At 38.5% G+C, this 15,212-nt stretch overlaps 2 protein-coding genes and 1 long non-coding RNA gene across 6 annotated transcripts in view; 1 reads left to right on the plus strand and 2 right to left on the minus strand.

The window, feature by feature from the left end:
- Window positions 1-15,212, plus strand: part of LOC134826129 (uncharacterized) — a 365,739-nt gene that overhangs the window by 34,322 nt on the left and 316,205 nt on the right. The window lies entirely within an intron of this gene.
- Window positions 1-15,212, minus strand: part of LOC134826137 (uncharacterized) — a 66,352-nt gene that overhangs the window by 16,665 nt on the left and 34,475 nt on the right. The window lies entirely within an intron of this gene.
- LOC134821441 (cAMP-dependent protein kinase catalytic subunit alpha-like) lies at window positions 8,963-13,127 on the minus strand. 2 transcript variants are annotated; one of them, XM_063832191.1, is made up of 7 exons: window positions 12,962-13,127; window positions 12,707-12,818; window positions 12,144-12,341; window positions 11,759-11,952; window positions 11,546-11,651; window positions 10,037-10,182; window positions 8,963-9,780 (listed from the first exon to the last, which is right to left on the minus strand). In XM_063832191.1, exons 1-7 carry the CDS (start codon window positions 13,114-13,116, stop codon window positions 9,609-9,611), a joined length of 1,083 nt encoding a protein of 360 aa, XP_063688261.1. In that variant the 5' UTR covers window positions 13,117-13,127; the 3' UTR covers window positions 8,963-9,608. The 2 variants fall into 2 exon arrangements, with proteins under 2 accessions (XP_063688261.1, XP_063688255.1); XM_063832185.1 differs by lacking the exons at window positions 8,963-9,780; window positions 10,037-10,182 and adding exons at window positions 10,501-10,967; window positions 11,188-11,436.

Below are 15,212 nucleotides of genomic sequence, written 5' to 3' on the forward strand. Positions count from 1 at the left end.
ACTGCTGCCGGAGTGCTGACTTGTCCGTTTTCGTCCGACAGTTTTATCGATGTAGGTTTGGCTGGTTTCCTATTCAGAAGTCCGTTAATCATCTGCCACTGCTTCTTAGAATTATCTTTGTGTTGTTCAAAGAATTTTTTGTAGTGTATGTTTTTGGCTTTGTCAACGTGTTTGGTGCAAAACTTTTTCAAACGGTCATATTTTAGCTGGTTCCTATCAACTGGTTCCTTAACAAAATCATGATATGCCTGATTTTTACCTTCTATAGCTTCTTCAAGCCAGGGCAGTATCCATGGTTTGGGATTAACACGTTCATTTTGTCTGCGCTCGGACTGTCTTTTTGTCGGGTAGGCAGCGTTATAAATCCTGTTGTAAGCCGAATTTAAACAATCAAACTGCTGGTTAGCATCAGGGGTATTTGTTAGTATTACAGACCAATTTTCTTCCATTATTAAATCTCTAAATTTATGGTTGTTGGCCTCATTAAAACTACGTACGTTGGTTTGTGTTGGATTTTGATTATAAGATGCGGAGCGGTAACTGCTGGTGGATGTATTATCAAGATTAATTGTTGTAACTATCGCTAAGTGATCCGACAGATCTGTCGTTAATACGTTGCAGCTTATTCATGTTATTGTATCTTCAAGATTGTTCGTGTAGATATGATCAATAAGCGTGGCACTGTGGTCTGTTATGCGAGTTGGACGTGATACAATTTGGATGAAACCGTATGAGGATGCAATATCTATAATGCTTTGACATGCCTGGTTGCTACTGTGCTTCAGTAAATTTAGATTAAAATCTCCATGTAACGTCATATGTTTGCGAGAGTGTCTTCCCAGGTTGTGAAGCGTACTTTTAAAAATTTCAAGAAATGCTTCAGGTTTTCTAGCGGGAGAGCGATAAACATTTCCAATTATCTTTGTTCTATTATATCCTTTACACTGGTGGATCTTGATAAATTGAAATTCGCCGCTAGTATTTGAGGGTTCAGGGTTGGGATTGAAAACATCAATTTTATCAGAGTCAGCTACACGTTTGTGTATGTATATGGCAAGCCCCCCACCTTTACCCGATGTGCTGATGGGATCTTGGATATACGGTTCATGGAATCCATTTAATGTGATGTCGTTTATTCCGTTAGGCAACTTTTCTAGTGTGCAGTTAGTTTCGTTAAAACACAATACATCATACTTATCATATATTTCTATATCTTCTCGTAGTTGATCAATATTTTTGAAAAGGGATCTGATATTCATGGAAAATGTTTTAAGTTGAGAGGATGTCGACCTTTTTACGTTACGTTGCTGTTTATACTGACAGTGAGTTAGGAAAGCCGAAATGTCACTCCATGTTGAATCCTGGTGCTCTTCATTGGTCATGGCGTCTCCAATAAGATTACATCTACTATTTTGAGCGTATGGATTATAAATAGCGCAATTAAGCTTATTGTAGTCATCGTAAATTTCATAGTAAGTCGCGTAAAATCCAGGAATAAGACTTTCACAACAGCTTGTACAACCTAAATTTTCCTTAAAACATTTGACGTGGACGTTGTTTTGGCACCATGAACAGCTGCGGATGTTTTTGGAAGAATAACACCAGCCGCTACAGCTACCACATTTTATTTTGATTTTATGACCAGAAGTATCAGTAACATTTCCATTCGCTGCCATTTTAAGTTAACTCTTGTGCTTGTGGAGGAATTAGAGAATAAAAAATGTATAAATTTATAAATAACGTAAAATATATCTATACTAGTGCAAATCAGATTCTTTCACGAAAACCGGAGGTCCTGTATGCTACAAAATCGTGATCTGAGTCTTATCTACTTATTTGTTAAAAATATTCGCTAAATCAAATGTTACAATATAGTGCCCTTATCTCGATTTTCGGGCTTATCAGTATGATAATATGACTTTACCTAAAGTGTATATTAAGTCGTTGTGATTTGTATGTGTGAAATTGTTTCGTTGTGTAGTTTTGTGTGGTGATTTTTGCTATTTAGTTGTTTGTGAAGTTTTCGAAAATACTGTTGCACTGAACTTTGACTGAGGAAACGTGCTTGATGCTGATTTACCAGAGAAGCTTCTATAATTATTAAATAAAATGTGCACAGTTTTGTTTGGTAATGTGAAAATGTTTTAGGAAATGTATGGTGGGATGATAAGAGACAAAAATGCTTGATAGTTAAAGAATGTTCATCAGTTCATCTGATAAGCTTAAGAAGATAAGCATTTTCGACCAATCAGATCATTTCTTCAAAAATCGATCGTGGTAGCAATCAAATGATGAATTTGGATGAGGAGTGAGGATGTACTGAAAAAGATATGAAAATACTTGATGATATGCTTAATTTAAGGGCTTGACAGAAAAGGTTGATTTTTATATAATTAATTCATTTATGGATTAGTACTCAACCACGGTGATATCTGAAAGGACTGTTAGGCTCATGGTGGTAGAGCCACGCACAGTTCCTGTGGCGTGGCAGTTCTGATCCACATAACTTGCCAACGCAGTTGACAAGTTCATATGCAATGATGCCATGCTTATCATTGCGGTCCCATACGTAGTATGAATGAACCCGCTTGATAACGGCATGGGCATCGTAAAATGTCAGATTGGGAATCACCCTGGCGAGATTCACCATACATAGATTAAAATCATCAATTTCTCTGTTCAACCAACCAATTCTATAGTTAAAGACAAAGCACAAAAAACAAACTGTGTGCTTTTGTTGCTCTTACAGCTTTCGACAAGGCGGGGACAAAAGTTATCAGCCAGACTCTTGGCAGATTTTCCATACCGTGAAAGATCGTTTATGCCACATGAGATGATCACAGTTTTGGCATGTTTGAGGTCATGATCCAAAGAGTCTATGAGCTGGTAGTTCAAACGCTTCTGACAGCGGTGGCCGGGTATCTGATCGAACAACCATTCAGGTGTTTCACGATGAATAGAGTCATGTATGAATAGGACCCTGGAGTGACGAGACTGAGAGGAGGAGTTCTGAGCTGGAGGGGCAACAGGTGGTATCCGATGGAGAGCTGGAGGTGCAGGCACAGTGCATGACTCTTGTTGTTTCAGTTTGCGGAAAGTCAGTGAAATGCGTGGAAACCTTACCGAGATATCGCGGTCAATGCCGTGGCGCCAGTTGTCCTGATCTGCTCGTGACATGACGTAAAGTGAACCGTGCTCAAGTGGAATGTTATGCTCGACAAAGGGGCCTACTGTACTTGATATCCTAAGGTTTCTAGGTGCTCCAATCGACACTGTATAAATTTGACTATCCTCCATTATGCTAGGTTCGCTGTCATTATGCATCGGTATGCCGACCGATCCGTCCTTGTATAAAGTGCAAAGGCAAGTGTAGTTCTCTGGGGTTATGTCAGCGTCCAGTTTTTGCAGTTGCTCGTACACATGTTCCAGAGTGGGTGGAAGTGGCCCAACAGAGACAGGATGTGAGGTTCTGCCGTACGTGTAGGGGACGGAGCCATAATAAGTTGTGATACGGCCTCCAGGGTGGTGCATGTCAAAGTTTAGCTCACTTGAAACTTTATCAAAAGTTAACTCGGAAAGATCGCACTCTAAAATTCTTACCGGCGAATGAGGCATACTTGTAACTTCTCTGGAAGTGTAGAGGTTCTGCGAGGGGGCTTCAGAGATGAGAGTTGCAGTCTGCTGTGTGATGAGGGTGGTCTGTTTCTTCGTTTCATCAGAGACTTCTTCGATCGCCGTCAGAGCACGTTCTGTTAGATGTTTCACCGCCTTCTCGCACTCCCCATTAACAGTACATGAAAGTAAGTTAGCTGCCGCAGTTAGACTATTCATGGATTGATCTACATCAACGACTATTTGACGTGTTAGATATTGTTTGATGGCGGCTTGTTTGGTGTCAGGCTTAGTGGCTTTGCCAGTAAATGCGGAGTCAATTAAACGGAGCCTGTTGTATTCAAAATCTATATCTTCTTTGGAGAGGGTAGGTAAAACGTTTAAACACGTCTTAGCGCAAAACGTGTAAATTGATGGCACACCAAAGCCCAACATACCGAGGGAGGGTGCCTCCGTGTCGGAGGGTGACCCGGAGGCAGCAAGTTTAGTGATACTGTTCTTCCTAGCAGGAGTCTTCTTAGCAGCAGGAGTCTTGTTAGCAGCAGAGGTCGACTTGTTAAGATGGCCGGACATGATAAAATCAAGCAGTTTCTTATCAGCAAGTCAGTGCACTTGTGAAAAGATTAGAGAGCAAAAATGTTGATGCGTAATGTAAAGTAAAAATGATTGAATTTTGATTAGAATGATTAGAATTTTGCTAATTAGCTAATTGATAATTATTCAATTAACTGATTATCTGACGTAAAAATTGTTAGAACAAAAGTTTTTCTTCATCGTAATATGAACACACTCGATTGATCTGCAACCTTTTACGATGTTCACAACTAAAGATATTCGACAAACAAGAAAGGTGGTAAAAAGTGGTAAAGTGGCAAAAAGTGGCCTTAAGACAAGTGGAAAAGTTTGGAAAAGTTGGTCAGCCATAGAGGGCACCTATTAGGACTCAAAAACGTCAAAAATCCTCTGAAAGCTTCGTGTGTCAGCAGATCGATTTTTTCAGACGGATTTGTCTGTACTAATACCCTGTATCATATTAGAGTTTCTGCAGAATACTAAAACTGTTAGAAACTATCGCTTGCACACCCAGTCAAATTGGAAAAGATTCTTTTTGGATGAGAAGCATATGCTATAAAATATCTAAAAGCCTTCTTCCAATCTTCCCTTTACTTTTATTTAAAGCCCTTAGCGAAGATATAATACAAAATCCCACTTTGGGGCTAAGGGCTCTGTATGTAGCTGAAGATTGTAAGCTTATTAATCCAGATTATGCTCTTTCACACTTCTTCTATACACTAAATTGAAGTACAAAGAATTCCCTCTCGAAGAATACAAATTTCATATCGATTTTTGACCACCAGAATGAAAGTTTGAAAGGTCTCTCCGACCTCAGCAAATTATCGTTATGACTTATCGTATAAGGATCTACCGGATAGAAGAATAAATTGCTTGGCCACCAAAGGGAGAAAAATTGCAGCAAACAAGAACGCACTTCAATATAGGAGCCTGGACTCTGAATTAGGGTAACGTACATTCCGAGGAAGAAATATCGATTGTCGATGCAAAACTTCCAGTTAATTCGCCGCGCGCCAAATCTTTCTGTCAAAGTGAGCGAATTCTTGTTTGAGTTACATCTTACTTATTGCATCGCGCCTTACGCAAGCAATATATTATTATAGGACAAGGATAGGGACTTTCGTCAAAACTGTACCAAATCAAAAGTGTTTCAGTAAATAACTTAGAATATATTTACTTGAAACTTTCCAGTTAGTTATATGATTATAAGACGGATAATCTGTGCGCGGTTGGGTGAATTTGTAAGTGCCAAACTTGAGATATTCACTTCAAAGCTCAAACACAAGAAAATCTCCAAATGGGTATCTCAAATTTGGCACATAGAAATTCGCCAAAACTTGCACAGATTATCTTATGACAAGTCTTATGACCATAAAAAAGTTTAAAGAAAAACATATATTCAGATCTCGAGATATATGCCTGTGTTTTGTAGAATTCGCTGATATCGGAGATATTTGGATTTTGAGATAATCGACTTTCGTCAAATGAGTTCCTCTGTAAACTGCTATGCCCCAAATTCGAGTTATTTGTTTATAATCACCGAGTCTAGTAATTGTTTAAGAGAGTTCTCTGGCAGTTACGAAACTCGAGAGACTGTGGGATACTGAAGGGAAAGGAAGCAGTTCTAACGAGCTCTTCTCAAACACAAGGATATATTCTTGTGAACTCGGCTAGTATATATGAAACATTTGTCATGGAGTTGTAGAGGGAGTTATGTGCCTCGCCGGGCTAAAGTAGTGGATGACCTTGCTGTACGGCAAGTTAAACAAGGATCTGAAACTACTAGGTTCCGTACAGACTCGACTCTGCACCCGTGTCAATATGTTCATTATATGCAAGCCTCTTGATTTATAATCACCGAGTCTAGTAATTGTTTAAGAGAGTTCTCTGGCAGTTACGAAACTCGAGAGACTGTGGGATACTGAAGGGAAAGGAAGCAGTTCTAACGAGCTCTTCTCAAACACAAGGATATATTCTTGTGAACTCGGCTAGTATATATGAAACATTTGTCATGGAGTTGTAGAGGGAGTTATGTGCCTCGCCGGGCTAAAGTAGTGGATGACCTTGCTGTACGGCAAGTTAAACAAGGATCTGAAACTACTAGGTTCCGTACAGACTCGACTCTGCACCCGTGTCAATATGTTCATTATATGCAAGCCTCTTGATTTATAATCACCGAGTCTAGTAATTGTTTAAGAGAGTTCTCTGGCAGTTACGAAACTCGAGAGACTGTGGGATACTGAAGGGAAAGGAAGCAGTTCTAACGAGCTCTTCTCAAACACAAGGATATATTCTTGTGAACTCGGCTAGTATATATGAAACATTTGTCATGGAGTTGTAGAGGGAGTTATGTGCCTCGCCGGGCTAAAGTAGTGGATGACCTTGCTGTACGGCAAGTTAAACAAGGATCTGAAACTACTAGGTTCCGTACAGACTCGACTCTGCACCCGTGTCAATATGTTCATTATATGCAAGCCTCTTGATTTATAATCACCGAGTCTAGTAATTGTTTAAGAGAGTTCTCTGGCAGTTACGAAACTCGAGAGACTGTGGGATACTGAAGGGAAAGGAAGCAGTTCTAACGAGCTCTTCTCAAACACAAGGATATATTCTTGTGAACTCGGCTAGTATATATGAAACATTTGTCATGGAGTTGTAGAGGGAGTTATGTGCCTCGCCGGGCTAAAGTAGTGGATGACCTTGCTGTACGGCAAGTTAAACAAGGATCTGAAACTACTAGGTTCCGTACAGACTCGACTCTGCACCCGTGTCAATATGTTCATTATATGCAAGCCTCTTGATTTATAATCACCGAGTCTAGTAATTGTTTAAGAGAGTTCTCTGGCAGTTACGAAACTCGAGAGACTGTGGGATACTGAAGGGAAAGGTAGCAGTTCTAACGAGCTCTTCTCAAACACAAGGATATATTCTTGTGAACTCGGCTAGTATATATGAAACATTTGTCATGGAGTTGTAGAGGGAGTTATGTGCCTCGCCGGGCTAAAGTAGTGGATGACCTTGCTGTACGGCAAGTTAAACAAGGATCTGAAACTACTAGGTTCCGTACAGACTCGACTCTGCACCCGTGTCAATATGTTCATTATATGCAAGCCTCTTGATTTATAATCACCGAGTCTAGTAATTGTTTAAGAGAGTTCTCTGGCAGTTACGAAACTCGAGAGACTGTGGGATACTGAAGGGAAAGGAAGCAGTTCTAACGAGCTCTTCTCAAACACAAGGATATATTCTTGTGAACTCGGCTAGTATATATGAAACATTTGTCATGGAGTTGTAGAGGGAGTTATGTGCCTCGCCGGGCTAAAGTAGTGGATGACCTTGCTGTACGGCAAGTTAAACAAGGATCTGAAACTACTAGGTTCCGTACAGACTCGACTCTGCACCCGTGTCAATATGTTCATTATATGCAAGCCTCTTGATTTATAATCACCGAGTCTAGTAATTGTTTAAGAGAGTTCTCTGGCAGTTACGAAACTCGAGAGACTGTGGGATACTGAAGGGAAAGGAAGCAGTTCTAACGAGCTCTTCTCAAACACAAGGATATATTCTTGTGAACTCGGCTAGTATATATGAAACATTTGTCATGGAGTTGTAGAGGGAGTTATGTGCCTCGCCGGGCTAAAGTAGTGGATGACCTTGCTGTACGGCAAGTTAAACAAGGATCTGAAACTACTAGGTTCCGTACAGACTCGACTCTGCACCCGTGTCAATATGTTCATTATATGCAAGCCTCTTGATTTATAATCACCGAGTCTAGTAATTGTTTAAGAGAGTTCTCTGGCAGTTACGAAACTCGAGAGACTGTGGGATACTGAAGGGAAAGGAAGCAGTTCTAACGAGCTCTTCTCAAACACAAGGATATATTCTTGTGAACTCGGCTAGTATATATGAAACATTTGTCATGGAGTTGTAGAGGGAGTTATGTGCCTCGCCGGGCTAAAGTAGTGGATGACCTTGCTGTACGGCAAGTTAAACAAGGATCTGAAACTACTAGGTTCCGTACAGACTCGACTCTGCACCCGTGTCAATATGTTCATTATATGCAAGCCTCTTGATTTATAATCACCGAGTCTAGTAATTGTTTAAGAGAGTTCTCTGGCAGTTACGAAACTCGAGAGACTGTGGGATACTGAAGGGAAAGGAAGCAGTTCTAACGAGCTCTTCTCAAACACAAGGATATATTCTTGTGAACTCGGCTAGTATATATGAAACATTTGTCATGGAGTTGTAGAGGGAGTTATGTGCCTCGCCGGGCTAAAGTAGTGGATGACCTTGCTGTACGGCAAGTTAAACAAGGATCTGAAACTACTAGGTTCCGTACAGACTCGACTCTGCACCCGTGTCAATATGTTCATTATATGCAAGCCTCTTGATTTATAATCACCGAGTCTAGTAATTGTTTAAGAGAGTTCTCTGGCAGTTACGAAACTCGAGAGACTGTGGGATACTGAAGGGAAAGGAAGCAGTTCTAACGAGCTCTTCTCAAACACAAGGATATATTCTTGTGAACTCGGCTAGTATATATGAAACATTTGTCATGGAGTTGTAGAGGGAGTTATGTGCCTCGCCGGGCTAAAGTAGTGGATGACCTTGCTGTACGGCAAGTTAAACAAGGATCTGAAACTACTAGGTTCCGTACAGACTCGACTCTGCACCCGTGTCAATATGTTCATTATATGCAAGCCTCTTGATTTATATTTGGATTTTGAGATAATCGACTTTCGTCAAATGAGTTCCTCTGTAAACTGCTATGCCCCAAATTCGATGACCTTCGCGATAATTTAGTCACATCTATCAATTTTATGTATCTATTGGATTTTGAAAATATACCATCGGTGCAGTTAAGTTAATATCGAAGATTAAGAACTTGCAAAAGAAAATTAAAGAGGAACTTTTAGCCTCAAAATTGAATTATCCAAAAATAGATGTGTTATGATGTTAGTTTACAAAAAGCAAAAATATAGAAAAAGCATGCTGTTTCATCCCAATCAGTAATTTATAAAACAGAGTTCAACTTCATACATTTCAGTAGATTTTAAAATAATAATCACAGTTTGAACTCTAATAACCTAATGAAAACATCGTCATAAAACTTTTGTGATGTTAACAGAAAAACAGATATCAGCAGAGTCGAATTGTGATTTCGTATCACAATTGCATTGTGAGCGCGATAACAGAGAAAACTGTTATAGAGCCTCGTGACACAGCCGGTTTTCAGCAAAATAGGGATTTACTGCAACATACACTGATATAGGAGAGCAGCCAGCTATAACCAATTGCAATTCTTGGTATTTCATCTCTGTCAATCTCCACTTCTAACAATATGTCAAGTTTTACGGCCGACCTTCTAATTTTGAATCTTGTTGTCAGACCTTTTCACAACAGCCACCTTTGTTCTGTTGCTGTTAACATACCCAAGGAAAATCAGTAAACTTTTCGATAAATTCATCATCTTCTTTTGTTAACAAAGGAGCCTCATCGTAGTCATCAAAGTTTGCAGTATCTCCTGGGCCCTCCAACTCCGGAACGAAGGGGGCTCGGATTTTCTGATCAAATATGTCGGCTAGATTTAATCTCCTGGGAAAGTTCAACATTGGTTGGGACTTAAATTATTAATGATGCTCAATATCATGTTGTTCAAAAGTTAAGTTAGACGAGGAAATAGCAGCCTCATAAATTATCACGTGTTCCAACACACTAGTTCATTATCATCAAGTCGGCTTTTGAAACATAGCAATCTAAAGTAAAATAACAAATTACCAAACAGCGCTCAATGAGCGCTGTTTGGTAATTTGTTATTTTGCCGCTCATCGCATTTTTTAAGGATTCTTACTTGAAAAAGTTATGTTCCACGATTTCCTTGACACCTTTTCTCAAGTTTCCAACTCGTTTAGTTGGATCAGTCATCAGCAGCATTCGTATCAGTTCTTTACAATCCTTCGTAAGCTTGCACGAGAACCGTACCTTTGCCTCTAACGCCTGATGGTTACAAGAAAGTAACTCCAAGATCATATAATAGGAATTATTTCAAAAAACTTTCTACTGATCTTGTGTGTTTTTAAACTATCTCTATTTCAGAGTATTAAAAGAAACATCGTAGTGAGGCAAGCCTGTGAAGTAAACAAGCTTTTGCATGAGGTATGAAAGTCGAGGAGATATTTTAACGAAAATCTTGAAAGAATGAACATGACGTTGTGATGTTGACGATCACAGTTGGCTGCAGGCCGTCTAGCACAATGAAAACGCAAACTTTCACGCTTACTATAGGTTATACAAATCACATATCATTTAAAGAAGGAATTTGCTCGCATAAATTGACAGAATAAATCCTATGAAATCCCCTTCATGGCCACGGGAGGCCTTAAAATGATTTTCCAGTGATATAACATTATATAACATTTAAATATATAACAATATATGGATCATTTTTCATTCAGCAATCATCTTGGAAACGTATCAAATTCCTTAAAATATTTGTCCGCATCTGCAGTTTTCAAAGGAGCAATGCTTTTATAACTCGGGAAATTTCTAGTATCTCCAGTAAACTCTAGTTTAGGAATGTATGGCGCTTTGATTTTCTGTTTAAGTAGATTCTGCCACGTTACTCGTTTGAAAAACGGGTGGCTTTTGATACCAAACGCCCCCTCTTTCAAGTTGCCCAATCGTTTGGTTGGATCGCTTTGAAGTATCGCAAAGATGAAATGTCTGAAATCGTCGGAGACGTCTTTCGGGAAAGTTATCAAGGTTTCTTCTACAACGGAACGCTGAAAAAAGCTATAAATTATAACAGTTGCTTAACAGCTAAGATCTCACTGCAAAATCGTACAGCAGGGTGACTCATAATAATTGAGGCGTTGGTTAGTATAATATCTTTGATAATCTCAGCAAAAGGTACAAATTCTAATTATTTCAGCTTGACGAGTCCACATGTCAAATTTTACTTTAAAGAAGCACAAACCTTGTACTTTAAAGAAGCTCACAAACCTTGCTGTCAGAAGTGATTAGAGCCCGTGATACGCAGGCAGGTACAGAGCAGGGGTTATCAGTAATCAAACTGTTGCTACTCCCTCTGGAATTAGTACTTCCACAACTACCTAAACTGGAGAGCTGGCGAGTTATATTCTTTATGACATCAGCCCGCATCCCATGTTGACTGTCTGAATTGAAACGGGAGTGGTTCATGTAAATTCCCTTTTGTCCCATGTGCAGCTGGTGTCCCATTCTGAGCCATTCCTGCAGGGTTTGTGCAGGCCATCAGCTAGGGTGAAGGTGAGATGTTGGTCAGTTGTAATGAACACGTTATGTAGACGTGTTAGTTGCATTTCTTTGAAGTGTTTATTACCTGTTTATAGATTTCCATAGGATTCTCTGAGTAGAATGGGGGATGTCCACAGACCATTTCAAACAACAAAACTCCAAAAGCCCACCAGTCGACTGCTTTGTGATAGCTGAAAAATTCAAATTCGCAAAGACGAAAAAGATGAGACAAACCATATTATCAAACTTCCTCAAAAATCACCTGATCAAATTGCACAATCAGAAAATTAATTCGTACCCTTGACAGAGAATAATTTCAGGAGCGAGATACTCAGGAGTGCCACACAGAGTAAATGTCCTTCCCAAGCACCGTTTAGCGAAACCAAAGTCAGTGAGTTTGAGGTAGCCATTGGCTGTGAACAAGATGTTCTCCGGCTTTAGATCTCGGTACAAGATGTCCATGTTGTGCAGGTATTGCAGAGCCGCTAGAACCTGAACACTGTTTTGTTGTGACTGCTTAATTAGTTAATAAAGCCGATGAGCATTCAATGTTTAAACACATTTAATATATTTGAAGCACAACCGAATTTGCAACTGATTTATCTTTTTTAATTCCAAAAGAGTTTTTAATCAGAAAGCGACTCGAGTATGAATAATGTACAATTAAGAATTTTGAAAGTTACCTGTGCGCCATAGAAAGTTGCAGTTATTTCAGGTATTCTTCCAACACTTCTAAGGAGTGAAAAGAGTTCACCACCGGGAACGAATTCAAATACCATGTACAGGTAGGCGTTATCCTGTCCAAAACTCAACAGATTTACCAGGAATTCCATAGGTGGAATAGTTCCCATTATCTTGTATTCTGAGTAAGTGTGCTCCAGCTGAAATACAGTTAACGGTGAGATGTTGTTACAAGCTAGGGTATATTGTTAACAATGACTCTAGTTTAACGGTGAGATTTTGTTACAAGCTAGGGTATATTGTTAACAATGTCTCTAGTTTAACGGTGAGATGTTGTTACAAATAGCTAGGGTATATTGTTAACAATGACTCTAGTAAGCAACTACCGTTAAATTTGGTCCAGTACATTTAATCGGTCATGTGATAAACTAAACCAGACACACAGTGACAGCATTATTTTTGGTAAATTGCATTTTAGATTGATCTGAGTACTTTCTGAAGTGGGGTGTTGAAAGTTATCCAACTGCTATATTACATATTTCTTTAAATGTTGTCATCACAATACCTGCTCTTTTTCCATGATACAATCCTTACTAAGACACTTTACCGCCAGATACTTTTCAGCGTTCTTCTCATTACACACCATCACACGACCAAACGAGCCAGTACCAACTGTCCTGTGAGTTTTAGATCAGAAGTATTAAAACTAGCATTATTATTTATCAAGCACGTGTTAATTATATTGAAGATAACCTCAAAATATTAGTCACGTGAGTCAATCACTCGATTGAGAACATATTTAAAGTTGAATTAAACTTACTTCAACAAGTCGTACTCAGTTACATCAAAATATTTTACAAGTTCGGCGTTCTTAGACTCGAGGTCCCATTTACCCGCAAACTCCTCCTTCATTTTATGAAGGTATTTTTTAATGTCTTCATCTTCCGAGCCAGGATTAGTTATTACATTACCCATGCTAAAATAAATGATTTCGAAAACTTGTCAGTATTAATTAAAGCGTGGTAATTACCATAAATAAAATCAATTTCAGATAAAGGTTTTCACATATTAACTTTAAGATAAAACTTGTTGAATGTTTATATGTAGCAAACATAATAAGACACTACGCAATACTCAAATAAATGTCCCATTCATGAATCATATCCATTGCAATTTGCATTATTAATTATGTATCATATTATAGGCTATACTATAGCTAACACAACTTAACTCATTCATCAAATTGCAACTTCAATCTTTGACGCAAGAAACAGCATCACACAAATATACATTAATAAAAAAGAGCGATTGACCAAGCATAACTGTAATACATATAATATCATTTTGTTATTCATTCATTTAACTCCAACAAATCTTCATCATCATACATTCCGAGAGGATCATCAACGACTCTCTGTCGTAAGTCGTCAAAAAGTCCCTCAAGACATGACTCATCGCCCTCACATTCATTGTCAATACTCTCCATAAGGATCGTTTCTTTTGATGTTCCATAATCGAGGTCCTCATCATACCCCTCTCCAGTCAAGTAGTAGATAAGATCGTCTATAACATCTCCAACACAAGTTATCTCGTTGTCACAGTAATCACCTGTTATGTCTAGGAGGGTGGTTATAGTTTGCCTCTCTTCCTCCCCTATACATAATCCCATCAAAAGTAGAAGAATTGTGAGTTTCATGCTACTGAAAATGACACTGTCTATTATTCAACATTGGTTTAAATAACAAGCGAAATCTTAAATTATAAGCAGAATGGCTCAACTTGTAAAATCGGTAAACTAGTCAATTTTGTGAAATAAAAGTGCCAGTTAATTTTTCATGAGCATTATAATCGCATGACAGGAAATACGTACATTCAGAAACAAAAGAGAATTTATGTTTTAGCAGCAATGATACAAATTGTAATATTAATATTATAGCAATCATGAGATCCGAAAAAATAAACAGAACAATCGGCTGTCGTGAACAAATTCATTTCAAATGATAATGTTCTCATAAAGTTATATAATAGAAAAAAGGGTATGCAATAGAATTAATATAATTCTTTCCTTTTGAATACTAACAAAGTGAACCGTTTATTCCTCAACATAATCGATATCTAAGACTCTGTCTTGCAATGTCTCATATAGCTGTTCTAAACATGCGCTTTCGCCGACACATTTGTCGTCTATGCTTTCTAGCAGTACAGTTTCCCTTGAAGTTCCAGCGTCCAGCTCTTCGTCAAATGGTTCACCAGACAAGTAGAAGATAAGGTCATCTAAGGCCTCCTGCGTGCATGCCTCTTTGCTATCACAATAGTCATCAACTAAATCGAAGAGACCTACTACGCTTCGCCTTTTTCTGAAACTGCTTCCTATCCCAACAAGTATGATTAACATAAGACCAACATGAACAAGCTTTGCCATAATCCTGTTAATATTTTCCTGAGTCAGATGTTGAAAAAATCTTTTGATTTATTAAGGTATTGATTTAAATTGAAAAATCCAGAATTCAAAAAAGAAACATATTTTGTTTTTTTACACAGTGCAGCAGGCAGAATCAAAATTCTTAGGAATGATTGAAAATGTGTAATTATTTCACAAATATTAGCATTGTAGCACTGATATGATGATAAATTCTTCAACAAACTTGATTTATCTAATTTGATTACTTGAAATGACATTTATAAAATATCAAAGTCATTATTCAATAGCAGCTAAAATGTCACAACATTCAGTTCATCATGGGGTCATCCAAGACTCTCTCTGTCAATATGTTAAGAAGGGGGTCCATACAAGAGGCATCATTGTCACACTTGTCATCTATGCTTTCAAGCAGTAAGGTTGCTTTTTCAGTTCCGGCATCTAGCTCAGCATCATATGGTTCGCCAGACAAGTACCAAATAAGATCATCCATAACGTCATCATTACATGAGTCTTCGCCTTCACAATATTCGTCGATTGTATCAAGAAGCGCAATTACTCCTTTCTTTTTCCTACTGTCACCCATCCCCAAAACAAGGAGCAGTGATACGACAGCAAAGAGCTTCAACATATTATTCCTAAGTAAAGGCGT

The sequence above is a fragment of the Bolinopsis microptera genome, chromosome 1 (assembly GCF_026151205.1).
Source record: "Bolinopsis microptera isolate Bmic1 chromosome 1, MBARI_Bmic_1.0, whole genome shotgun sequence".
NCBI classification, from domain to species: domain Eukaryota; kingdom Metazoa; phylum Ctenophora; class Tentaculata; order Lobata; family Bolinopsidae; genus Bolinopsis; species Bolinopsis microptera.

Coding starts and splice junctions, on each gene's coding strand:
- LOC134821441 (XM_063832185.1), bottom strand. CDS start 13,116: ATGGGTAATGTAATAACTAATCCTGGCTCGGAAGATGAAGACATTAAA. Junction 12,342..12,706: donor GTATCATGGAAAAAGAGCAG/GTATTGTGATGA, acceptor ACTGTATTTCAG/CTGGAGCACACTTACTCAGA. Junction 11,652..11,758: donor GAAATTATTCTCTGTCAAGG/GTACGAATTAAT, acceptor TGAATTTTTCAG/CTATCACAAAGCAGTCGACT.